We start from the raw sequence: 26,525 nt of genomic DNA on the forward strand, positions 1-26,525 counted from the left end.
ATATTAATATTTATAAAACATTTATAAAATGGATAAGCTTTTTTAAAAAAAAGTATAAGCAAGTGGAGTTCAAGTTATCTATCAAAAAGGCAACATCGATCTTAAAAGAATACTGATTCATATTTCTTTAACGAATTATTCACGAATGTTTTAAAATCGAACAAAAATCTGTACCGAATTATGGATTTGCAGGTTAATCATCTGCTCCCTCCCCTCTGCCACTCCTAAATTCTTATACTAAATAGTGGTGTATTAAATAGTTGTCATGCAAATTTAATTTAATGTACGATGGTATAATTGAGAACTAAAGTAGTGTGCCAAATCCTTGACAATTTTCATTACAAAGAAATATTATTTTCAATCAATTAGTGCATGTAAAGTATGGTAATGTATGTCTTAAATCTGTTAATACGTAATATCTATGAAGACTAGGCAGGGAAAATATTCTACCCATGTTTATCTCGTCTCAAATAAATTGCTTTTGTTTTTAAATATTATTTTTTCTTATTTTTGGGATGTGAATAATAATATTTCTTTCAATTCAGCAAACAGAAGTAATAAACAAAGACCTAAAAGCAGCCCAAAGCTTTAGACTGCTGGCAAACATACCCCTATGAAAATTAATATACTTTTTATTTATGGGATTTATCAGTTCTTAATACGCTTTTTTTAATGTTAATTTTCATTATAATTATATTTTATTCTTCTAAGCGAAAAATCATTTTTTTTTTTCATTATTTTCGATGAGTATACTATTGTCCAATTAGACTTCGCCTTTGAGTGGCTTGGTTTTGGAGTTGGAATGGCTTACATTTGCAATTTTAAAGAGAATTGTGCAGTTAAGAGAGGGCATGCGCTTGGTAGAATAGGTAATTTTACAAATATAAATACATTTTTCTTAATTTGCTCATATGAAATTTCTTTCAGTTGCCATCTCGCTTTAATTTTATAAGAAATTTACATAACACATTGTACCTTTATGTTTGCTAAAGTTGAAATTTGTGCCGCAAATATATATATGTATAAACATATGTACATATATCTTGCTAAGCAGGAAGCTAGAAGAAAAGAAAATTTTATGAATTAAAGTAGAGTATAATCGGCAAAAATATTTTACAAATATTTCTTACCGTATTTTAATATCATATGTGTAATATGGCAACACAGAAGCTTCTGGCTGAAATGAGTATTTCATACAAATGAATGGTACACTTTTTTTCTGGTACTCTTATTCAGTCAATTAATCTGTACACATCTGTATAAGGTTGTAAAAATATATGTATGCTGATGTTCGTACATGTCTACATAAGTATAATTGTGCAGAGAAATTGGTTATAATTTGTGAGAGTTGTGCAACGTATCTTTTAACTCGTAATATAAATTTTGATATCGTTTTTTTATTTATTATCGCTCTTCAAGTACCTACACTCAAATACTTAGTTCTATTACGGCCAGTTTGTATTTGCACTTATTTGTTTGTATGTACATATGTTAGTATATGTTGATGCATAAAGTTGACAAATGTCGTATGCATATAATTCGAACAACTCACACAAACAAATATTTATGAAACGCATTACAATACAATTTCAAAGAAACACATCCATATCGTAGTTGGGTTCGCCACATAATCGTGTTCGAGAGAGCAACTAAAAACAACAAATGTATTACTAGAAACAGGCTTCCAGCAGTTAGTCAGCCAAAGTCAGATAGACATAACAGTGTCGCGCGCATACATACAATTTTGCGAATCGGTAAAGAGAAATTTTTTAGTATTTGATAAAACAGAAACCAGAAAATACATGTAAATACTCGTGATAATTGAATTGCGAACGAGTCATCGTCAAAGTTTTTATTCACACGTCATCTCTGTTACTTTATAAAAAATAAATGCACTAATCGTAGTAGAAAAAAACTAAAAAGGTCTGAGTGAAATACTTAGTACTTGCATTAAGTGAAAAAGTTTCAAGAATTCGTGAATTTTTATTAAAATAATACGTACATGCATACATTTGTATGTATATGGCGATAAGTTCTTCTTTTTGTTCCGTTTGTTTCTTTCACATGAATGCATGTATAGTGTGCAATTGGGCGTGAGTGTACGTAGCTGTATGCGTGGGTTTTGTATCTATGTTATAGAGATGCAGATATTAAAAAAAATTAACTGCAAAATGTATATAAGAATTATATTTACATATACATATATGTATATTTTTAGGCCATAGTGGTGTTTTTGTTTCGTGGCTATCGACTTTGCAAGTAGAGGGCAAACAAAGGCAATCAGTATTAACGCAAATACATCTATGCGTTTGTCCCTACACATATAAAAGTTCTTAACAAAACACTGTAAAACGCAACAAAAGCAACAGTCGCTACATTAACGACAACAATAACGAAAAAACAACACGTGAACACGAACACAAGCAAGTTCAGCCAACACAGGCAATAAATGTAGATGTGTGTGGCTACGTGCAAATGTATGTATTTTGTTTCTTTTTAATTGCTCTTCCTAAGTTCCGTGGATCGGTAGCTGAAAATATTTAACATTTTGTAAAATTTAACCACAGTGCATTTTATAAAACTTGAAACATTACATTGAAATAGATGACAAATTGTTCCAAAGTGCTAGCAAGACTATTAAAATAATCGTTAAATTCAATGCCTTAAAGAGATTGGATGATTTTTTGCCAATCTGCAGCCATATGCACTAATTAAAAACAAAAGAAAAGGTGCAAAAAGATTTAATCACTCTATTCTTCCAATGTAAATGAAGAGAGTTAATCATAAGAGAAAAAATGACAACAACAATGCGAAATGTCAGCAATTGCCTAAATTCACATCCAATAAGAAATTTTCGGTAAACAAGTACAAAAATTCAGTACAAAATTGCACTAGTAAATACCCATACTACAATTGAAGAGGGCAAGAGTAATTGAATAGGATTTGGAGGCGTTATAGTTAAAACAAGTTCAGTCGGAAATAAAGTTAAAAAAGAAACATACATACATACATACATATGTATATTTAGATCAATCTAAGTATTTATTTATTTATACACATATGTACTTACATACATATATATATTTGGAATATATTTGCATATTTTTGTATAGAAGTAAATGTATACAAATGTACATATGCTCAGTCTCTAGGAACTGATCACCTTAAAAAAGGACTATTGCATCAGAAACGATCTGCTATGGATTAGCATGTACATATGTACATACATACATATGTCCATGCAAATGTATTTTTAAATGCATTATGTGAGGTCAATCACTTCTCATCACATACATACGTATTTTAACCAACTTTCCTCCCTTGTTTGATTAATAATTTCATATTCAAAGTGGTGCACTTTTCAAAGAGAGTTGACGCTAAAGCATGCAAGAGGATACTGTTTTAGTAGATGAATAATTTCTCGTACCAAGAAAAATGAACATACATACATGCCAATATCGATATTATACGAATATATACATACATATGTATATATGTCTATATTATAACCATACATATAAATCAAAATATCAAATACATAAAAGCTTACATAATTTTATTTACGGATATAATAACTAAATTTGCTTTGATTTCTAAAATGTACTCCTGAGTTCTATTTATCGACTATTTATACGATTTATGTATTACATGTAGTATTCTTTGGAATCGGTTTAAGGTTTTGTGTTTACAGCTTGTAGATTAGGAATCTTTAATTCAATTTGTTTAAACTAATTATACTTTTTTTATTGAGTGTTAAAGCAGGAAACGTTTGTACGTACTTTTTGTTCAACTTTTTTGTTCAAATTTTTTTATTGAATCAATGTGTAATATTCCACAATTTTAATATGATGGTTTTTCAATAAGAGTTTAGCCAAAGTATATGTACTTTTATTTTTTATATCAGAAAGTATTGTACTACCTTTAACACGAACTTCCCTAGAATCATTGTATATAACAAATATTTGTTAAAATGACAAAATTCAAAATTGGTATGCAACGACAAAAATTTTCTAGTGAATTCATTGCTTTTCAATTTTTTACTTTACAACTATTTTCCCCTCCTTTGCAGAATTGAATTCAAGAGTTGGCCATCTTTTCCAGCATCAAAAGTGGACGCTCCTCGAAACATTTTTTATCTATTGAATTTATTTTCCATCGTAGAGTACAAAAAGTCACGTGCATCATTCAATTAAACTAATTATAATTGCTATGTCGACAGGATTGAAAGTACTCCTAGATGCTGCTCAGTATATTGAGCATCAAGAGAAGCTGAAGAGGTCTCCAACTACTGCCTCAAATGGATCTGTCGGGGAACCCTATATTAGTCAATGCTCTTTGGGTTTTGATATAGCAAATGGTGTTCGAAATAACAACAATAATGTTATGAATGCAAGAATTACACGATCCACTACGGATTTGGTTAAAGTTTCCTCTTCTGCACCAACTGCAAGTACTACGTTTCATCACATTACAAACGGGGTGATCATAACTAACAGTAACAGTTCTCTTACTGGAAGTCAACTGCTAGTTGAAATGAAACCTAGTCAGCGTAAGAATAATAACAACAGAACTATGAATGAATACGATGGAACAATTGAAGCACTGAAAGCCAGCCCAAAAATACTAAATTCCTCCAAATTGTTATCAATACAAACGAATACTACGACTGATACTGCTGTCAATGAAACTAGTATATCCGGTAAGTGATGATAGCGTAATGTAGCAAAATTTGGTTTTTGTAGTAGTTAATAGGCAAATATAACAATTTTATGACTATCAAAAACAATTGTTTATTTTACATCCTTAAGCATTGAGGGATGCATACATTTCGATATATTATTAAATTTATTAAACACTGTTTCTGTTGTTCTATCATTGGCTTATTGATAAGATATCAGTGGGCTTATAATATATCATCTGCTTCCTCTCCCTATCAAATGAACTTTTGTCACGATCTACTGGTGTCCAGTGTTGATTTGGATACAGAGGTTTAAATATACCCTTTGAGAGCTCAACACTGAACATGCTGATCACCAGTCTTGGAAGATCAAAGTCATGTTTCATGCTGAGGTACAGACGTTTTTTGAAGAATTCTTTAAAAACAAAGAATGGATGAGTGACGTTCGAACGTAGCTGAGGGTCAAAGGCGGTTAAATAATTGTGGGCATTTACCGTTATATAGTAGTATATTAAAAATCGTTGCTAATTACGAAACCGTGAATGAATGTAATCATGTTTGGCATGTTATTAACATACCCTATAGGTATACTCACTGAAAGACTACTTTTTTTATTCAAGTCCAAGATGTTTTTATATGAAAATTAATCTAAAGGTTTTTTAAGAACAAAAAAATGATAAATAACCCATTCGAATTTTGCAGCATTGAGCTTAACAAAACTGGACGATTCATTATAATTAGTAGACAATTTTTATAGAAAATAAAAATAGAATAATTTAGTTCAAAAATGATATGTAAGCATCCGCTGAGCAATTCCCACCTTTACGTTTTGAGAAGGGCTGAAATTGCTCGCACTTTTTTCCAGGTTGGGGCAACATCTCGAGAAATGAGCAAACGAACCTAAAAAAAGTTGAGAAAAGAACAGCCTGAGTATAAGGCAGAATAAATGCAAGATTTTTCTGAAAAGAAACTCTATAATAACACAACTCAATATCACAAATCTTTACAACCTGATGTCATCATACTAATTAAAATACTTTCGAACTCAAATTTTAGCTATTTCTAAACAATGATTTAGCAACTCAGTTGACTTATTCTATACTTAAATCCTCTATTTTTTCAAAGTATTTAACATACTAATTCGAATATATTTGACGAGCTTTTTTTGTGATAATAAGGATATTCAGGCCTATTAATTTACAGATAGTTTGCAAAACTACTACTAATCAACCAGTTGTGCATGAAAAAAAAACTAACAGTAGTTTCAGCAAGTACTTTTTTAAAGACTGAAGTCTTAAAATTAGTGAAAAAGAAGAAAAAACGTTAACTTCGGCTGCACCGAAGCTAATATACCCTTCACAGGTGCATTTCTATTAGTAACTATGTGATCAGCTTGTATGGAAGCTATATGCTATAGTAAGCCGATCTGAACAATTTCTTCGGAGATTACATTCGTACCTTAGAAAATAATTTATACCAAATTTCGTAAGATACCATGTCAAATGCCAAAGATTTCCATGCAGGCCCTTGATTCCTATCGTTCGGTTTGTATGACAGCTGTATGCTGTATTACATTATGTCTATAAAAAATAACTCATACCTAATTTCGTGAAGATATATCGTCAAATGAGGAACTTTCCCATGCAAGCATTTGATTTCAATCATTCAGTTTGTATGGCAGCTATATGCTATAGTAATCCGATCTGAACAATTTCTTCGGAGATTACATTGTTGGCTCAGAAAATAATCTATGCCAAATTTCGTGAATATATCTTGTCAAATGTGAAAGTTTTCCACACAAGAACTTGATTCCGATAGTTCAGTTTGTATGGCGGCTATATGCTATAGTTAACCGATTTGAACAATTTCTTCGGACATTACATTTTTGCTTTAGAAAATAACCTGTGCCAACTTTTGTGGAAATACATTGTGAAATGTGCAAGTTTTCCATACCAGTACTACATAGATTCCGATTGTTCAGTTGGTATGGTAGCTATATGTTATAGTGGTCCGATATCGGCAGTTCCGACAAATGAGCAGCTTCTTGAAGAGAAATTGACGTTTGCAAAATTTCAAAACGATATCTTAAAAACAGTCCCTCAGTTCGTATATATACAGACAGACGGACATGGCTATACTGATCATTCTTTCTGGGTGTTACAAACTTCGTGACAAACTTAATATGCCCTGTTCAGGGTATAAATATACTTACGAATGTATAAAATGATCAGAGATTTCTATATCTGACGTTAGTATAATATTGTTATATTACACTACAACGTACATGATGACATGTTTATTTAGTACTTTTAATTTATGTATTTGAGTTAGTTTAAAAGTTGAGTCCTTTTTTATTGTGGTTTAACTCCAAACGATATTTATATTAAACATTAGGCGTGAAGTTACTGAATTACCAAATCGATTTGTGTGGTTAAGTTATTACATTTTTACATATGTTTTGTGGGTATGAAAGTAGCTCGGTTTCGCCCATCTGCAATACAAACTTCATGACAGAGATTAAGTTTGACGTGTATAATTAAGATATCTGGAATATTAGTTTTGGGTGCTACAAACAACCATTAGATGACCAATTCCCAAGGTAACAGCTTCTACGTTATCAGAATTAACCCAGATTTTATCTGGCCAATGGCTGTTATTTCGCCAATCTAACCCTATTTACGGTAAGATTGTCACTCCTACCAGCAGAGTTGCTCCGCAAACTCCATGCCGGGGTTGGACTCAATGCCATTTTTATGCTGCGCTTGTGCCAGTTAGGTGAAACACATGCAATGCGTAGAGCCATCTTAAGACCTATTCAGACCATAAGACAAGCAGGTAGTAAACCACCAGTTACGTAGCTCCATTCTGCCAACTCACTACTATGACACAAGCCTTTGCGGCACTCCAATCGAGTGTTTAACAATGAACTTCTACGGTCCCCAGGAGCTCAATCAAGGAGCAATATCATTAGTGATGGAGTCTGTCGCACGTTGCCCATGCTGCAGGAGTCTGCCCCACAACACCCTACAGTTCCGTTGCAATATAACACCACAGTGCGACAACCGCCTTTGCGAATTTTATACAACAGCCACCATTTACATACCACTTTCAAGACAACCTTGACAAACCCTTGGCTACTACTACAACTGAGATGGACTTCAGAGTACGATAGAGAAGATAATTTCATTCATAAGCCGAGAAGCTGCCGTCCAAGCTAGAAATATTTAATATACACATCACCCGAATATATATGCACTACTTCGTGGGTAAAACTGTTAGGTACTAGGCGACAGATAGAATAATTTTAGGCACTTGTAAAGCTCGCTTGATATTACCATAACTATAGGTTGTCTGATAAATATCGTATCCTGGCGACCTATGTTAACCCACTCATCAGACCATCTATCTACCCATAAATATCTCGATCGAAAAACCACCTGACTTTATTTCCGTGGACAATCGGCAATGGGTAAAGCTCCTGTAACCTCACCAACGGAGTGTGCTAACTTTAGACTACTGTTAAGACCTTGCCTAATCCGAGGAGGCATCATGATCGAATTGACATTGAAATTCTCATACGTTTCACGCAGTATCATTCGATAGACAAAGTCAAACAACAGCTGAGCAAAATGCCAACATACTGGGCGCACTTTACTTTCAACGTAGAGGAGGTTCAGAGTTGCATTAAAAAGGTGAAATCTTCCAATCTCCTGTACCTGTGTTGCGAGAATTCATAGTGACGCTTGTGCAACTTCGTTCTGGATACTGAAGCAGGTTAAACTCCTACTTATTCAGAATTGATCCCGAAATATCAAATATATCTCACGAGTCCTCTATGACTCTAACTGTCTCTTTGTAAGCTCAGCCCCGTTGAAACAACAAGTTTTCTGGACTTACTGGTAGATGACTTCGATGATAACCGACCTGAATCTTACCACCTACCCGGGGTTTAGATAGCCGTTACAACAACAACAATGTGCTGAAAGCAAAAATGCATGAAAAGTCTAGTTACCACCGTAGTCAGTTGTTCTTAGGAACAAATATATGATATTTAATATCTAACAATGTTCATTCAAAACAATAATCGAATAACAAATTGTGTTCCCTATTATTGAGTTTTGAACGAACTGAGAGACTAGAAAGGTTTTTTGAAAAGATTTTAAGTTTTGGAAAGCAATGATTTGTCCCTTGACATTACCATATATTCTCAATCATTTAAAATAAAGCAATTTTCTGCTGAATTTTTTCCAAGATTTCGTCCAAATTATTATTWTTTTTTTTTTGGTATTCCATGGTATGTATGCTTTTATATATCATAATGTTTAATATTATTTTTTCTTGCACACGTATGGTACATAACTTTATCTTGTTGGTTTTTTTTTGATTTTTTCTTCTCACTTTATTTTAGAGGATGCTTTTTCCTCAAATTCAAAATCATCTCCAACAGAGAATGGGCTGGCTGCCTTATTCTCAGTACTACCTATTGTTCGATGTTCAAGTAAACCACAAGAACATCAGCAGCCACCTGCGACAGAAGAGGACCTAACTAAGGGGAAGAATGAGCAGTTCAAAAAGTCAAAAGCATATAGACTTGTAGATAGTGACAGTTGCGATATTGTTGTCGTGACCGCTGCTGCTAACAAACAAATGTTACTGAATGATGGTCTGCGCGTTGCATCGCCGGCGGCTAATACATATTCTATACCGTCTAAGGCGATAAGCATACCTAAACAAGCACAGCAGCATCACTCGGTACCTTCCAAATTTTCGCTGATCAACAGCACCTCAGCCCCACAGTCAATAATTTATAAGCCTTCCGAACCTCTTACCCCACCGCCAATTGCGTGTAGAAAAGTTGATGAGATGCATTCACGGATACGCAGTTTCTCACTTTCCCATAAAATTCCAGCCAACCAACCACTTTTAAAAAATGGAGAGCTTGGGAAAATGATCATTGAAGACGGAAGCGCATTACCTTGCATTGAAGACGACGAAACATTGACAAGACATAACTCGACTGGTAGTCACTATTTACAGATGATGTCAACACAACATTCGGCAACTACTAATCCACTATTGCACATGACTCCCATGATAAGTGCCAGCGGGCGAAGGCGAACTATAAGTTCCAATAGCAATGGGTAAGTTATATTTATGTATATGTGTATATAACGTATACAATTTACATGTGCATATGCATATGCCAGTTATACTATATATGTATGTATGTTTGTGAATATGTACGTTTCCATATATACGTCATATCAGATTATAAAAAGTTATTATTCTACATTTAGGGCTGGTACCCGTGAAGTGCACAATAAGTTGGAAAAAAACCGGCGTGCACATCTCAAAGAATGCTACGAGCAGTTAAAAAATCAACTCCCATTAAAGGAAGACGAACGCAAAAAGACGTCAAATTTGGCTATACTTGGTGAAGCAATTAAATATGTAAAAGTAAGAGGCGCCGTGTTCATTAAGTTTCCTTGTTACTATCGTTGTATATTTTGATTTTATAGACTCTTAAAAAGAAAGATCAGGAACTAGAAGCCGAAGTAGAACAGTTAGCAAAAATGAAAATAAATTCACAGCTTAAGCTTGTGTCATTAAAACGAGAACTGGGTCCAAAGTATGAGCAAATGTTTCCAGGTCCCTTTTTGGATTTTGATTTGAACAATTGCGAAAAAGGTACGTTTTAACACATACATAAATAATTAATTAATAAAATTTAATAATCGAATAACTTCATACATATGTATGTACATACATACATTCATACATCCATAATATATCCCAATATAATTTTAAGAACAAGTTAACACGGTATCCATGATTACATAATAACGTATCTGAGATATATCTGGTAAAATGTGGCTGTATATTTCATCATACGTATGTATTTGTAATGCATGCAGTAAATTTGAAATATTTGCGAGAAAGTCAAAGATGGTACGTTCTAAAATTTTAGTTTTAATCTATTTTAGATAATTCAAATGAAACGCGGTCTCTTTCGTCTGGACGTGGAAGCATACTTTATAGTTCGTCAAGCTCGTTATCAAGTGGCGGCAGTAATGGAAGTACGACGATGTCCTCACCAGTCGGCGCTAGTGTAAGTTAACGAAGTAATCCTATTATTGAATGAACATTCTTACGTATCTGGAAATAAATGTATTTATCAGATGCCCCAGCCCTCTGCTCTATCACCTGTGATATCAAAAGCTTGCATAAATAACAATATTTCGAGCAGTGTGAATGGCAACAAAAGCTCTTCCAATATTAATGTGGCTACAAAGTCTCCCGCCATATTTGAACACAAGCAACATCAGATTAAGTCATCCGCTTCAATATCTGATTATACTAGTCCAACCGGTACGTCACCTACAAATACAAATGTTGCATTAGCAAACAGAAGTATTACAAATGTAAGCAATGCGGCGCTTTCGTTGACAGCTAAAAACATTTCGGCTATGTCACTTACACGTGACTCACCAACACCATCAACTCCTTCTCCATCACCGTCATCTTCGAGTTGTGTTTCATCGTCATCATCTTTAATATCATCATCTCCGCCACGTCCTTTAAATGGTATAATTAGCGGACGGAGTGTGACAGTCAGTATTCCAAATAATGTAAAATTTGCAAGCTCTGGGCTTGGTACTAGTCGAGTAATAGCTCCGGTTACAGCATCAACCATTGTTAATGCAACATCATCGACAACAACGACCATATTATCGACTTCTTCGCCCAACAATGGTGTTAATTCTACAAATAATGGTAACTATTGTTGCAAATATTTAAACATTTTCTTAACTAACAGTAATATATGCGGTATCGGACAATTGTCTTATTTATACAGAAACACATGTGGTATAATAATTTCTTAACCAATTGAATGTCCTCTTCCATCGTTGATTGCCTATTTGGGTTATCTAAACGAAACGCAACTGTACAAGTGCTGTAGAAGTACTAAGAAAGCGAAAAATCTCGTCTCAATGACAATATAAACACCAAATTTGTACTCTAAACTCTACGCTAAAGCTGGAAAGTAGAATTCCTGGATTTTACAAAGTTTTTAAATCACATTCATAAAGAGGACGTTTTTCAGAAGAGAATAAAGTTTAACCCTATTGAAATTACTTTACATTATTCAAACTATTCTATTAACGTACTCTTCACAAATTCTATTGAATTCTATAAAAATTATAACTGAACAAATACTAGTTAGGTTTAGGATTGTAATAGAATTCACCGAATTCGGATATTCATTATTAAATAATCCTCTTCGTAACTCTTTTTTATCTCCTATATAGCTATAATGCTCCAAGCTTTACGGGGATGCCATTTGGTGTGAACCATGTTCGTGAATTATCACTACGAGCGTAATCTCGGCCGTATTCTCAATCAAAGATATCATATTTGGCATTCAAGCATATACCAACAGATGATAGAAAATCGAAGAAATACAGAATGCAAAATTTAATGATAAAAAGATGCTATTCCAATAGAGGGTGTCACTAAAATCCAAATAAGTAAATATTCATACAGATGACAAGAAAAACGTTAAAATTTACACCCTTAGAAATATACATATACATACATACATATATAAATAAATAACATATTTGTGCTACTGTCTTAAGATCAAGGTGTGTATAATGATAAGCAGAAATAGCTTAAACTTAAAAAACCATATTCTTTTAGGTCTCACATAGACAAAGGTGGAATAGCAAGATTTTCTGTAAGTGAAAGCCAATTTAAAGTTTACATGTGCAATATAACGAATAGCAGCAGTGAACAACGACTATCATCGATAATAACAGTCGATATTGTAGATACATACGTATATTGATTGTAAACGTAAATAACCACGAGATGAAGAAACCTCAATGGTACTGTGCATTTAAAACGAGTGTTATCCTGGATGCAAACATGGTTTAAACTTGCCAGTTAGTTTAAATATAATGAGACTATGCGAATATTGAATTTTACTTGCAAGGAAAAACATTGTGTTTACATAAATTACATATTTATTTACTGGATCGTCATTAAAAATTCAAAGCGATATAATATTTTTTCATCATCTTTGATATCAGGCCTGAATAATACTGTATTACAAATTAGCCATTAATTTGGTACAAAGAAATAAATTTGTATGCAAATTATACATACTTGGTCATCGTTAGCATATAGTATACATATAGTATGTACATACATTACCTCAATGATAATTGTATTTAACGAGGTTCGCATCCATAATTTGGAATATATATGACACCACCGTAAGTAAGCGATCCAGTAGCTGATAATATGTCAGCGGGTAGAAACGCAGTTGCAACAAGAACCACCAATGGACAAAATACAAATTTACTCTTATTTTTCTAACAATATCTACTTATATATGTCTATGTACACTATTAAGACCGACGTTAATGAGTAGAAGACAATATCTATTGCATTAATGGTCTCCACAATATTCATGTTATTATACGGACACATACCATGTACATTTGTAAAAATTCGTATGCTACTGAATTTTATCGAAACTCGTAATATACATATAAACATATACATCATTTAAACAATAAATGTTAAGAAACACGCATACGTATGTACAATTGAAACAGATTTGAAAACAAAATAACATAGAGAATAAAGGTCTTAGAGTCCCGAATTAATAAAAATTAACGTTCAATGCATAATTATGTATTATAACTAATAAAGCAGGGCAAATAATTAAGTTTCAAAATAAATAAAAAAATAAATAAAATGAATGAGCAAGGAAACAAAACATAATGGTCCTTTAGCAACGGAATTCGACTTGAAAACGCAGTGTGCGTTTTTATATACACAAGAATCTACATACATAAGTATGTACAATATGTATTTATAGGTGTATATATATATCATATATATGTAAGATTAGAATTACTATTGTACTTTAGGTCATGGAAAGTAAATTTAATAAATTATAATTAAACACTACATTGACTTAGGCCACCGAGCCATAATTGCAGTTTCCTTTTATTAAAAATGTACTTAAATTTAATTGGATATGATATATGTATATTATGTGATTGCATTGAAATGAAATTGGAAATATATCCCCATTTTTACACTACTATTAATTATTAAGTTTTGTGGCTCATAAAATATTATTTATTTATTTTAACATACAAATTCGTTCCGGAATATTCAATATACATAATTAAGATTCATAATCCATAATTAATTAACTATTTAATGCGAAACATCCTGCAAACTTTTTCGGATCAAATTGTAATTATTTTCTTATTGGCAGTTTAATTTTTTCAGCGCCTAATTTAGACAAATAATACAGCCTTCCTAATGCATATTCATTCTAAAAAGTGTACTGACACACACATTGTTCATTTCCAATTAAGGCAGTGTATTTTTATACACTTGCAACATGTAAAGAATAGAGTCAGCCGGATGTTTGAAAATCCTGATATTAGTTATATGGGGGTAAGGTCAAGTTTCCAGTCAATTATATCTGTTTTAGGCAGAAAGATACACTAATATAAGTAAAATACGCTCTCTAATTTTCATTTCTATAACTCCCATGTTGGCCGATATACATATACAGCATAAAGACGCCCGGAAGCTCAAAAATATTTGTATTAGGTATATGGGAAGTATTGACGCGATTCAACCAATTTTTGACACACGGACACACGGCCACCGGACACAAATACTTGGTCCTAGGAGCTTGAACATTTCTGATTCGATTTGGACAATTTAGGGTCATAAGGTAGCATACGTTAAAGGTATCATTCGTGCAAAGTTTTATCCAATTATTTTAATTGCTTCATGATTTGTACACTGGAAAGGAGGGCAATGTGTCATAGGAATGAGAATAATTTCTCGTCACAAATTTGGTTGAAATCGGTTGGACGGGTACCTAGATATGTGATTTCGCGGTGTAGCAGACGGTGACACGCCCGTAGTTCAATTAGTTAATATTTGAAAATTATTCATTATAAAACAAAAACACTCATATTCCAACATTTAACATAATTATTTAAAAATAATTATAATTATGTGTCTTCAATTAAAAATCAAACACAACTGAATTCATGTTAAGAGTTGGAGAACACAAAAAGATTTTTATAACAGAAAATTTTGAGATTTAAATAAAAAAGTAAACAAATAACTAAAATATGTAAAGAAAAATAGCTAAAACTCAACCGCTCTAGGCAATTACATAAGTCCCCTATATGGACGGCCGGTCCTGACTTACAAGTCCCATCTGATCCATCCCATATCGGATTTCCGTTGTTGTTGTAGCGGCAGAAAACATTCCTGAAGTAATTGCCGTTCCGGTTGCTAAAACCCGACTGTTTTGGGAACGGATTTCTGTTTATATTTGGTTGAAAATTTCCTCCAATAAGTTTTTACTAGTTAGAAATTTAGTACTTCGACAGGCTCCTGTAGCTGATCGCGGTAGTATGGTCCCAGAGCGAGAGAATAATTGTGGTGGAAATGTCGAGCTTTCGACCTCGGCTTCTTTAGCACAATTAGTGAGGTTGATTTTGATGGTGGGACGGTAAAATTACATGAAGTGTGTTATACGGAATTATTTTTAAAATAGCTATTATTATTCGTTAATATTAGTATTTTGTTCTTAACAATTGCCGTCGTAGGCATGATGGAATTAAACCTGAGTCTTTTCTAGATAAAAATGGATTTAATAGTTATACGAATCTAGTCGAAAAACAAAGGAAAATGAGGAACGTTATGGTATTAGGAAATCTTTTTTATACCCTGAGCATATACCCTGTTTGTCACGAAGTTTGTAACATCCAGAAGGAAGCGTGGGAGACCCCATAAAGTATATATATAAATGATCAGTATGTTGAGCTGAGTCGATATTGCCATGTCCGTCTGTCTGCCTGTCCGTCCGTCCGTCTGTCTGTATATATACGAACTAGTCCCTCGTTTTGAAATTTTGCAAACGTCATTTTCTCTTCAATAAGCTGCACATATGTCGGAACTGCCGATATTGGACCACTATAACATATAACTGCCATACAAACTGAACGATCGGAATCAATTTCTTTTATGGAAAGCTTTCATATTTGACAATGTATCTTCACAAAAGTTGGCACAGATTATTTTCTAAGGCAAAAATGTAATCTCCGAAGAAATTGGTCAGATCGGCTTACTATAGCATGTAGCTGCCATACAAACTAAACGATCGGAAAAAAGTTCTGTATGGAAAACTTTTGTATTTGACAAAATATATTCACGAAATTCGGTATAGATTTTTTTTTTTTTTAACAAAAATGTAATCCAGAAGAAATTGTTCAGATCGGTTAACTATAGCATATAGCTGCCATACAAACTTTATGACCGGAATCATGAAATTTCACATTACTGCTTAAGGTGATAATATAATCTCCGGAAAAATTGTTCACATCGAATTACTATAGCGTATAGCTTCCATATAAACTGAACATATAGTTACTGAAATTTCACATGGATTACTGCTTAAGGTGATAATATAATCTCCGGAAAAATTGTTCACATCGAATTACTATAGCGTATAGCTTCCATATAAACTGAACACATAGTTACTGAAAAAAATGCACCTGTGAAGGGTATGCCGAAGCTACCGTTTTTTCTTGTTATCTACTGAGTCTATCACCTTTGATGAAGTATAACCGACTTTGGATGCGTTGTGTTGATTCGCTGATACAGTTGAAGTCTGCACATCCGGATACACTAAATCTTGCAAGTTAGTTAAAAAATAGTGGATGTGTGTATTTGTTAACACAAGGTGACCAAGAGACGGCTGCTGTTTAGGCGATATCTAACTTTACATGTTTGTCAGGTCTTGAAGGTTCTTTTATTCGTTCGTACGTAAAAAAGTTCAATGGATTTGCAATAAGATATTTTACTTTTTTTAATAAAAACAGTATTTAAGTACATTAATAAATTTATTGTTTTCTTTTAGAATATGTTAGACATTGCCTAAAATTATATTGCTATAAATCGTTCCGTTTAACTGCAACAAGTTGCAGGTGTAGGATCCAGACCAGATCGCTTGGTAATGGAAAGCCGGGTGAATTCTTCTGCAGTAGTTGGGTGAATTCCGACAGTGTTTAATAAAATTTTCATTGTGAGGCCAGCTCTGCAAACACAAATTTTATAAAACCACATATGATTACCATAATACAAAAAAATCTTACTTTACTGCAGCGGCAAATCCTTGCATAACTTCTCCTGCTACTGGTCCAACGTAATGCAATCCCAGTACTTTTTGATCGCCGCTTCTTTCAGCAATAGCTTTAAGATAACAATAGCGAACGCTTTTTTGAGGTATGAAAAACTCTGTTGGTTTGTAGAAACCATGGAAAACTTCTATATTATCTTCACCATATTTTTGTAATGCCACTTCCTCTGACAAACCAACACAAGAATATTCCAATGGAGTGAACACAGTTGTAGCCACATTGGCATAGTCCATCAACTGTGTTGATCCTGAGAAAAGTCGACGGGCCAGTAAACGGCCGGCATGTATAGCTACTGGTGTTAGTTCTAATTTGCCTTGTAAAATATCACCAACCGCATAGATATGTGGAACATTTGTTTGTTCTGCATCGTTGGCTAGAATTTTATCATTTTTTACTTCCACACCAGCCGCCCCTAAATTAAGGTCCTCAACTAAACCTTTGCGACCGATAGCAAAAAGTACTGTGTCAAAGACATCTGATCCTTCTTCGCCTGTATTGGAGTTGGTCCATTTAACTTTTAAACGACCATCATTTTGCTTCTCGATAGAATTTGGCAATGTGGTAAACAAAAATTTAATCCCACGCTCAACCATGGAGTCTTTTATAATGCCCGCCATTTGTTGATCGAATTCTCGTAAAACAACAGAACGCACCATAACTGTAGCGTCGTATCCCAAGCCTTTAAGGAAACCGGCGCATTCTAATCCTATATCTGGAAGATATGAAAGAGTTGTAATTTTTTGATTAGTTGAACAGGTTTGTAACCAATACATACACCCAGCGCCAATAACAAGCGTCTTTCCTGGCTCACGATCTAAACTAAAGATATCATCACTAGTGATACCATACTCTACAGCCCCAGGTATTGGTGAATATTTTGGACGTCCACCTACCGCGATTAACACATTCTGTGCAGTTATGGACCGTTCTGTTCCATTTTTCATCTTAGCTATTACAGTATGAGGATCTTTGAAGTAACCTAAGCCATTAATATACTCCACTTTTCTATAAAATCAATTCTTACTTTATATTCTATTAACTATATATTGAAATTCTACTTACTTATCTCGTAAGTCAACACGGGTAACCCAGTTTACAGATTTTATATGATTTTGGACAGCTTGAACTAATTTATTCCAATTTGATGATATCTTCTCTGGCTCTGGAATTTGCCAGCCATATGCCACAGATTCCTGTGAGCAAAATATTTTTATAAAGTTTTTAGAGCATATTAGATAAACTTACATGTACAGCTTCACCCAAATGAGCTGCTTGATGCATAAGTTTCTTAGGAATACATCCAACATTCACACAAGTTCCTCCCAGACCCCATTTAGAACCCGCTGGTGACGGTTTAACATAGTCTAAGCACGCAACCCTTGCCCCCAAAGCCACCGCTTCCTTTGCACAGGCTAGTCCTCCCGACCCGCCTCCAATCACAACCAAGTCGTAGTCATATTCATCTATAAATAATGGTATATTTTTTATATGTATATGTCGGTCGAGGATAAGAACTTTAGGAAAAGTAAAGTATTTAGAAACCAATCTAACCTCGCTGTAACCCTTGTTAAGTTCACGAATGTATATACATATGTACATAAGTAATAAAACATCAGATGTTTGCAAATTACAGTATCCCTCTGAAAATTGCACAACTGACAGTGGCCTGGAGGATCATTTTCTTTCTCTTGTTTGTGCAATTAACCGTGTTAAATTAAAGATAATTTTTTTCAATAACACATATATATTTATAACTAATTAGGAGGGAAATCAACTGTGTGCAATCAAGCTGGGGATATTTAATGGTTTTCATACACTTTTTTTTAAATAAATACGTGCAATTGTATATATAGTACATTTTTGCTCAAATATAATCAAAATATGCATTCTAACTAATGCTATAAAATTATTGTGAAATAGACTAAATGACTCAGCACTTTACAACTTCCATTTATATACATACATACATACAAATATAATATAAGTAACGTCATTTTATTAATTCCAGTAACCTATTAGTATCTGCCATTACTGCTTACGCTTTTTTACTGATGATATATATGTAATCATTCTTCTTAAAAAATATTCCGAGTTAAATTTGTAGAATGTCACATTGTTCGGTAATTGGGTCCTTGAACGTGCAACTGATAATAAAACTTTTGTACTATAACTTATAAACATTGAAAAGTTCTTTACGCTATATTAAACTAATATAAATCTACAAAGATGCGCCGTATTTTATATTAAAAACAAGAACTAAAGAGCAGATTTATTAAAAATTAACCATTGGATAATTGACATTTCATTGACATTCATGGAATACTGCATGGAATATAGCATTCCACTGGAATTTAATGTAAAAACAAGTCAATTTGCCGACAGCAAAATGACTTTCATGATTCCGACCTCTCGAAGACCTCTTCCATTAGCACACGAACATTTTGCTTAAAAAACTCACAATTCTTTGAAATTTTCGTAATTCCAGTAGTGAGCTATAATTGCGCATTGAAATAAAATACCAGTTGATATTTACAGTAATAATCAATTGAAAAACTCAAATGAATTCTATACTAATTACTGGCTGCAATCGTGGATTGGGCCTTGGTATTGTAAAGACACTTGTGAAATTACCACAGCCCCCTAAACATATTTTTGCAACGTGCAGAGATTTCGACAAAGCTACGGTAAGATACACATATATTTTTTATCATACGCTAATTATTTTTTTAATTATTAGTAAATTTGTATTATACGGTACATACTGTTTATAGGCGCCATTATGCTACACACTTTTAATTTCTGCACTGCTAATAAGCTTAAAATCACGAAAATCACTCCAACAGCAATTTGAAGCCACTTCAAGCTATCTATAATATTTAAAAAAATGAAATAATGTCAGGTAATAAATGATCACTTAATTAGTGGGATCAAACAAAAACTATATCTAAACTCTTCAAATTTCTAGTTGAAATAAAACTCTCTTCCAATTTTACTTCGCTTTTATGCTCATCTTTCCGTTTGATACAATTCCAATTTTCCATTCAATTTAGCGTTGCCGTTTTGGTCCAATCGGACCAAAATATGTAGTTTTCTTTGCTTTCGGTGGTTTGGTTGGTAGGCATAACGTTTTGGTACGAAATATTTTTTATTAAACGTATTTAGAATGAAAGTTAAACTTAAGACTCGTTCACTTAAAATTGGATAACTTTTTGTTTACTGTTCATACTTACTAAAAAAGTTTTAATTAAAATTGTGACATAAAGGCAGAAAGTGTTAAATATTTGATATATTCGCATATTTCTTTAATTATTCAAATAATATTGTATTGACGTCAGTTAAATGAAAATCTAAAGTTTTGTGCCATGTTAATTCACTTGTTAATCTTTTATAGATGAATTATATATACATAATAGATATTCAATATTTAACCAAGAAGTCAGAAGCAAGAATGTATTTAATACCAACAGATAACTTTTTCGTCAGTATAAAAAATATTTTTTTTATTTCTTAATAGAGGACTCTTTAAATTTAATTAAAACTTAGTTTGCCAAATAGTCTTATTTGGAGGTTTAATCTATCACATAAAATTTACCAAAAATTATGGGATCTGGAACTGTATTCCGTAAAAGAAATGATAGCTGATACCACTATTATTTTAAGAGTATCGAGATATTTCATTAATTGTCGAAATTGCAAACTAATCAGGCCTAGCCTTTTTAAAGTTACCTAACTTCACTTAGTTTTTAGCATATCTGATTTTAATGCAACAACATTTTAAATATTGAAAATGGAAAAAACTGTAATTAACAGTATGTTCGTGATAGCGATAACTTGAGGTAAAAATTGCACTTAGGACACCTGTTCTTTTGCACTCTGGGGGATGGTATTATGTCATGAAGTGAAAAATTACAAGATGCAATAATTAAGCCAGAAACCAGGGCCCTTATTATGTATTCATAATGGCGAGAGTATTTGACTCTCGTTATTTGACAACAGCATATTGAAATTACTATTAGGAGTGGATATCCACATCCTACCGCACACAATTGAGTTAGAAGTGTACATTTTGCGATTATTATCGATTACAATCAACAATTGTTATACATATATACCATCTGAAAATGTTAAAACCAGGAAACGGACCTTTGGCAGTTGCTAATACACTATTTTACAACAAATAATAAATCTATATCAACTAGCGCACATTTTTCACTCATATATACTTCAAAACATCCCCACTCTTAGGCTTGACTGAAAATATACTATAAAATAAATTTTAGTTTCAAAATTAATTCGCATTCATAATTGTACACAGTTTTAAAAGTTACATGTGAAAGTGTTCTTTGTACCACCTAAAACTAAATGATATAGGCTGATACGTGCTTGTTAATCCAAAAATATATAAAATCGGTACGTGACAAAAGACAAAGACAAAATTGATATGCGTATCGTCATTATGACGTACAAGCGATAACTTGATTAAAAACCTGTCTCTTATACACATCTAGATGTGTATATGTGTCTGTATATATATAGAGTGTCATAACTAAGCCATTAGCTAGAAAATTTAAACAAAAATTTTACTAAAGATGAGTGAGAAAGGCTATCTGTAATTTATAAGCAGTGCTAAGTGGGTGTGACTCTGTGTCACAATATTTTGTTTAATACATATATTTCACAAACTGCTACAGGTATATCAAAAATTTCTCTCTATCATTTCATAATATAGTGTGATAACAAATGAAATCGGATAACAACCGCATACTTTTCTACCACAAAACTACACTTATACGGTTTATACCGATTTTAGTCCATTGTCAAAATTGTAACATAAAATAAATATTGAAATCTACTATTAAAGTTAGAAGAAGTTCTTGAGGGGCGCCGTTGAGTAAAAAAAATTGGCAAAATCTAGCCATATTTCCCCTACATACGTAATATCAAGATTTTCGAATTTCGGGTTGACCTAACGCCGCATATATCGGCCAATATGTAAGTTATCTTAATGCAATTCAGAGGAGTGTGTCCTTGAATCTAAAAAATACTTCTCCCAGTTCCCATATACCCAATATAAAGATTTTCATACAACATTCGATTGGCTATGAGGTATCGGTCAGTATTACTCTTAACCATATACCTTATGTAAGACCCTGAAACTTCCGATTTGCTTTATACCAAATAAATCAGTCGATATGTTAGTTATCTTAGTAAAGTAATATGTATAAATATTGGTTGTACCATACTCGGTGTACAAATTACTCAAGCACTAATACATGTGATCAGTGTGTGAGTTATCTTCATATTGTATATATTAATAAGACTCCAAATATGATTTCAAACTATCCAAGTTCGGTTATACACGATCTTTGGCTGTCCTTATATGTATGCCTGATATAAAATTTGTTCAACACCTGAAAAAAGAGGAGAAATGTCAATTTCAGGTTACACCCGAACTTAACCCTTCCTTAATTCTTTATTTGAATTTTTTATAGACGTGTGCAAATTAAGAGAATATACATACATATATTAATCAGATGCACATTAACATCTTAGAACTTCCTAATATTTTTAATATGTATTTGTATAAAACAGTTTTATGTTCAAAAAGTCTTTTCATATTAATCTTATAATATCTAAATTTGATGTATCCTTTCTAGGAACTAAAGGACTTAGCCGCCAGTCACTCATCAATTCATATTTTGGAGATCGGTAACGTATCTATTTTAGAATTTATCCAATTAAATTTAATTATGAATATTGAATATTGACGCTTCGATTTATGTATGTATGCATGTTTTGACAAGTGATAAAGTATACAAGCTCTCCACGATTCATTGATAAATGGAAGTGATTGGGTTAAATGTCGTTCTTATAATTTGCCTTTGCTTCCAATACTAACATATCAAAAGAATATAAGATTTTCAAATTCTATCGGAAGTTGCCCTTTTTCACCTATCGCAACAACCACGACACACATCTTTAGAAATTTAGGATGAACGATTTAGAGGAAATATGAAAAACACAAAAAAACTAGAACGTAGAAAAACTCTATAATTTCGGGTGCTTAAGTAAAATCATCAGTGTGAAAATGCAACATCTCTTAATTTTTGCCCCTAATTTTATACCAGATGTCACTACGTAGATTGCCTTCTATATTTCGGGATCTGGTAACATGACCCAGAGAAACATACATTATTTATACATTCTCTGGTTATTTATACATTCTCTGCTCCATCAGTGTTTATCGATAGTATAGTGAATCCGGGTGATAGATCACACCAATACGAGTTCCGGAAGGGTGCAAACTAAAATTGCAAGATCGTCATGTGAGCTATCGTGAGATTGAGAAAAGAAATTTGTTCACGGTAAATCTACACAATTTGTCACATTGGTCGAGAGAAATGTTATAAAAAATACAATAGCGGTGTTTCGAGACACGTCTATGACATCGTGACAGGTGTTGTACCGTGGATTTACGGGTATTACGCGTAAACAACTTCATTTTTGACAACTTATAACATCGATTTGATAAGTGATCCTCCGTATAGTCCTGACGTGACACCGAATGCCATTTTTTTATTACCCTTCGCCAAAAAATAAGCTAAGAGACCAATGTTTTTCGATACCTACAGAAGCGGTTGCTGTGTTCAAAAGGCATGCAAAAGTGTGTAAATCATAATAGAGAATATTTTGAAAAACAGTAAAGCGCTTACCGATGGTTAAAATTTGTATTTCTTCTCTCTGTAATACATTGACGCGTACTCAAGGTGTCGAGAAGGTTATGTAAGATTGTGTTATAATAGTTGTAAAACCAGTTTCTGTCTTGTTGCAGATTTGCTCAATTTTAATAATTATGGAACCCTAATAAGTCGAATTAGTGAAGTAGTGAAAGATGACGGATTGAATGTCTTATTCAATAATGCTGGCTTTGCTCCCAAATCTACTCGTATCACCACAGTTAAATTAGAGGAGTTGATGCAGGCTTTACACACGAATACTGTTGTACCAATTATGCTATCGAAGGTACATATTAATAATAACACTTAATAATAACACTTTCAATTACTTGAAGCCAGTAAGTATCGGTAATATAAAGTGTTTTTGTATAGATTTTAAAGCAAAATTAGTAGTTGTGAGCCTTTGCAGCTGTCAGAGAATCTATAAAATATATAGACATAGACAGACGGACATGGGTAAATGTAAATTATCAGCATGACGAGCTAGGCGATTTACCCATGTCCGTCTGTCTGTATATTTTTCAGATCGAGTCACTCTAGCATATATTGTTGTCATGAATACCGTCCGATCACTGTTCTTATAAGGAAAATTTATAGTATTTGTGAAGGTTATTATCATAGAATGTTAATAATTAATTGACATTCTCTGGTTATGTATTTATTAACAATCTCTGCTCTGATAGCACATTCACCGATAATAAATTTGGCATATTTTTAGGCTTGTCTTCCACTCTTAAAACGGGCTTCAATAACTAGCAAAAACATTGGAATGGGTGTTAGGCGGGCCGCTATTATAAACATGAGTTCGATTCTTGGCTCCATTGAAGCCAATACAGATGGTGCCATTTACGCATATCGCACTTCGAAGGTAAAATACTTATATAATAGCACAAAGCAAACATATACAATATACTTATGTAATTGAATACTTTATAAATTTTAATGTTTCTTTTGTAGGCTGCTTTAAATGCAGCGACGAAATCAATGAGTATCGACCTCCTTAAAGACGGAATCCTTTGTGTATGTTTACATCCCGGTTGGGTACGTACTGACATGGGGGGCGATAATGCACCGCTTGATGTGAGCACTAGTTCAAGGATGATCATAGAAATTCTCTTAAAATTTAACGAGATGAATAATGGCGGTTTCTATCAATATGACGGTCAAAAATTGCCTTGGTAGAATATCTTTTATTATTGTGTTTATTTTCTCGTGTTTAATTGGTATTTGCAAATTGACATATGTATATCATAGATATATTTTACTTATCACCGGAAAAGTTTATGAAATTTACATATTGACAAAAAAGTACCCGGGAATTGTAAATAAAACGCAAAATATTTAATTAGTCATCAATAATTACTTTGTCATCTTAAAAGTAATTCCCATCAGATATAACGCACTTATGATAACGATATTCGTAGTTTTCGAAACACTTTTCATAAGCATTTTTTGGGATAGCCTTCAGCTCCTTAAGCGTATATTGTTTTATCTATTCCACCAAATCATTTGAATGGGCTCGCAAGAGATTTCGGGCGTTCCGCACACGAAATTTGGTTAGAAATACAAAATTTTAGACAATCTTTGTTTGAAATTTTTATCCGTTGTAAAAATCGCAACGCATTACTGAGGTGTATCGACTTAAGCAGCTTCTGTAAACAAAATCTGGCATAGTAATTAGAACAGTCCTACCAACTCAACAAAATAGGTTTTTTTGAAATATAATTAACCCGGGGAATTTAAATGCAATTTGCGGGTGTATTTTTGTCACAATGTAGTGTACATTTCATTATTGAAATTTTCACAGGTAATATTGCACAAATTCTCTCCCTACAAAAAATTGTAAGGTATTTTTAATTAGTCAAAAACGGGATGAAAATTGCTAACTTTTTGTGAAAACTTATTTGCCAAAACGACCAACGCCACCCCAAGGACCATTTTCCGCCCAATTTATAACCATAGAATATTTCGGTTCTAGAATGTTTGTATGTATTTTTTCTCCATGCTCTCTATATAATAACAATATATAGCAATAACGWTATAATATCCATATAGATATATGGTATATTTGCAAATTACAAATAATTGCTAGCATAGGCATTTATATATATATGGTATTAAAACAGAAACTTTTTATTTGACCGAATAAGTTTACCAATTTTAATTTTATTTCTTATTTGATTAAATAGTTGAAACTACAGTAGTTAATACTTCTCCATTCAATACCTAACGTAAGTATATTAATATCACAATTATTGCATGAACAAACTTTTAAAACAAACTTGTATAACAGACGTTAACCAGTTTGTATAAGTTTCGATCCATTAGCACATTGACCTTTAAGTAATTACTCCGAACATTGATAATAATTTTTAATGTACCATTTTGTTTTTAAGCGACACCGTGGATGTACTTCCAACACGTCGTCGATCGAAAAATGGTTCTGGAACGCCGTCACGAACACCTATTGCAGTCACAGCAGCAAATCCCGAATCTGATGATACATTTATAATGTGACCCACCTTACTGAGATATGCATATAATGATTGTGATACTTCAGGCTCAATTTCTACTTGCATTGGAGCTAATTGGTGATGCAGTCTTCCTCCATTTACAGCCTCGTTTAATGACTGATTTAAAATAAGATATTTTATGATTGCCTACAAATAAGTACAAATAATTTCTTTAAACTGTATTCAAATTTTTTTAGAGAGTATTACAGTTTTGTTCACATAACGGTTGTTTGTAAGTCCAAAAACTAAAAGAGTCAGATATAGGGTTATATATACCAAAATGATCAGGGTGACGAGTAGAGTTGAAATCCGGATGTCTGTCCGTCTGTCCGTCCGTCCGTGC

The 26,525-nt window shown here is 33.0% G+C and overlaps 4 protein-coding genes and 1 long non-coding RNA gene across 16 annotated transcripts in view; 2 read left to right on the forward strand and 3 right to left on the reverse strand.

The window, feature by feature from the left end:
- Window positions 1–68: 68 nt before the first annotated feature.
- Window positions 69–1,533, reverse strand: LOC108978856. Its single transcript, XR_001994142.1, has 3 exons — window positions 1,427–1,533; window positions 1,131–1,301; window positions 69–1,058 (listed from the first exon to the last, which is right to left on the reverse strand). It is a non-coding gene; the product is annotated as an uncharacterized LOC108978856 (long non-coding RNA).
- Window positions 1,420–13,803, forward strand: LOC108978854 (max-binding protein MNT). Of its 10 annotated transcripts, none has more exons than XR_001994141.1 (9): window positions 1,677–1,754; window positions 4,070–4,699; window positions 9,087–9,819; window positions 9,976–10,135; window positions 10,198–10,366; window positions 10,663–10,787; window positions 10,858–11,452; window positions 11,989–12,324; window positions 12,380–13,803. XR_001994141.1 is itself a non-coding variant. In XM_018949355.1 (9 exons), the coding sequence occupies exons 2-9, from the start codon at window positions 4,210–4,212 to the stop codon at window positions 12,027–12,029; spliced, it is 2,232 nt and encodes a 743-aa protein (XP_018804900.1). In that variant the 5' UTR covers window positions 1,677–1,754; window positions 4,070–4,209; the 3' UTR covers window positions 12,030–13,803. The 10 variants fall into 10 exon arrangements, 9 of the variants coding, with proteins under 9 accessions (XP_018804899.1, XP_018804900.1, XP_018804892.1 ...); XM_018949355.1 differs by having other exon boundaries at window positions 10,858–11,047; window positions 11,129–11,452; window positions 11,989–13,803; XM_018949349.1 differs by lacking the exon at window positions 1,677–1,754 and adding exons at window positions 1,942–2,099; window positions 2,219–2,477 and having other exon boundaries at window positions 11,989–13,803.
- A 2,813-nt stretch (window positions 13,804–16,616) lies between these two features.
- On the reverse strand, window positions 16,617–19,920 carry LOC108978830 (thioredoxin reductase 1, mitochondrial). Of its 2 annotated transcripts, none has more exons than XM_018949300.1 (6): window positions 19,695–19,920; window positions 18,178–18,395; window positions 17,995–18,125; window positions 17,708–17,937; window positions 16,888–17,644; window positions 16,617–16,829 (listed from the first exon to the last, which is right to left on the reverse strand). In XM_018949300.1, exons 1-6 carry the CDS (start codon window positions 19,708–19,710, stop codon window positions 16,700–16,702), a joined length of 1,482 nt encoding a protein of 493 aa, XP_018804845.1. In that variant the 5' UTR covers window positions 19,711–19,920; the 3' UTR covers window positions 16,617–16,699. The 2 variants fall into 2 exon arrangements, with proteins under 2 accessions (XP_018804845.1, XP_018804844.1); XM_018949299.1 differs by lacking the exon at window positions 19,695–19,920 and adding an exon at window positions 18,972–19,198.
- LOC108978831 (C-factor) lies at window positions 19,298–26,152 on the forward strand. Its single transcript, XM_018949301.1, has 7 exons — window positions 19,298–19,616; window positions 22,590–22,641; window positions 23,765–23,955; window positions 24,388–24,537; window positions 24,627–24,847; window positions 25,859–25,900; window positions 26,066–26,152. The coding sequence occupies exons 1-6, from the start codon at window positions 19,491–19,493 to the stop codon at window positions 25,860–25,862; spliced, it is 744 nt and encodes a 247-aa protein (XP_018804846.1). The 5' UTR covers window positions 19,298–19,490; the 3' UTR covers window positions 25,863–25,900; window positions 26,066–26,152.
- LOC108978829 (gamma-glutamyltranspeptidase 1-like) overlaps window positions 25,800–26,525 on the reverse strand; it is a 10,715-nt gene continuing 9,989 nt past the window's right edge. For both annotated transcript variants that reach the window (XM_018949297.1, XM_018949298.1), the window contains one exon: window positions 25,800–26,329. In XM_018949297.1, coding sequence (XP_018804842.1) covers window positions 26,042–26,329 — 288 coding nt within the window. In that variant the 3' untranslated portion in view covers window positions 25,800–26,041. The remainder of the gene's footprint in view (window positions 26,330–26,525) is intronic.

This window comes from Bactrocera latifrons, unplaced genomic scaffold, assembly GCF_001853355.1.
Source record: "Bactrocera latifrons isolate USDA-ARS-PBARC rearing strain unplaced genomic scaffold, ASM185335v1 scaffold_128, whole genome shotgun sequence".
In the NCBI taxonomy this organism is placed as follows: domain Eukaryota; kingdom Metazoa; phylum Arthropoda; class Insecta; order Diptera; family Tephritidae; genus Bactrocera; species Bactrocera latifrons.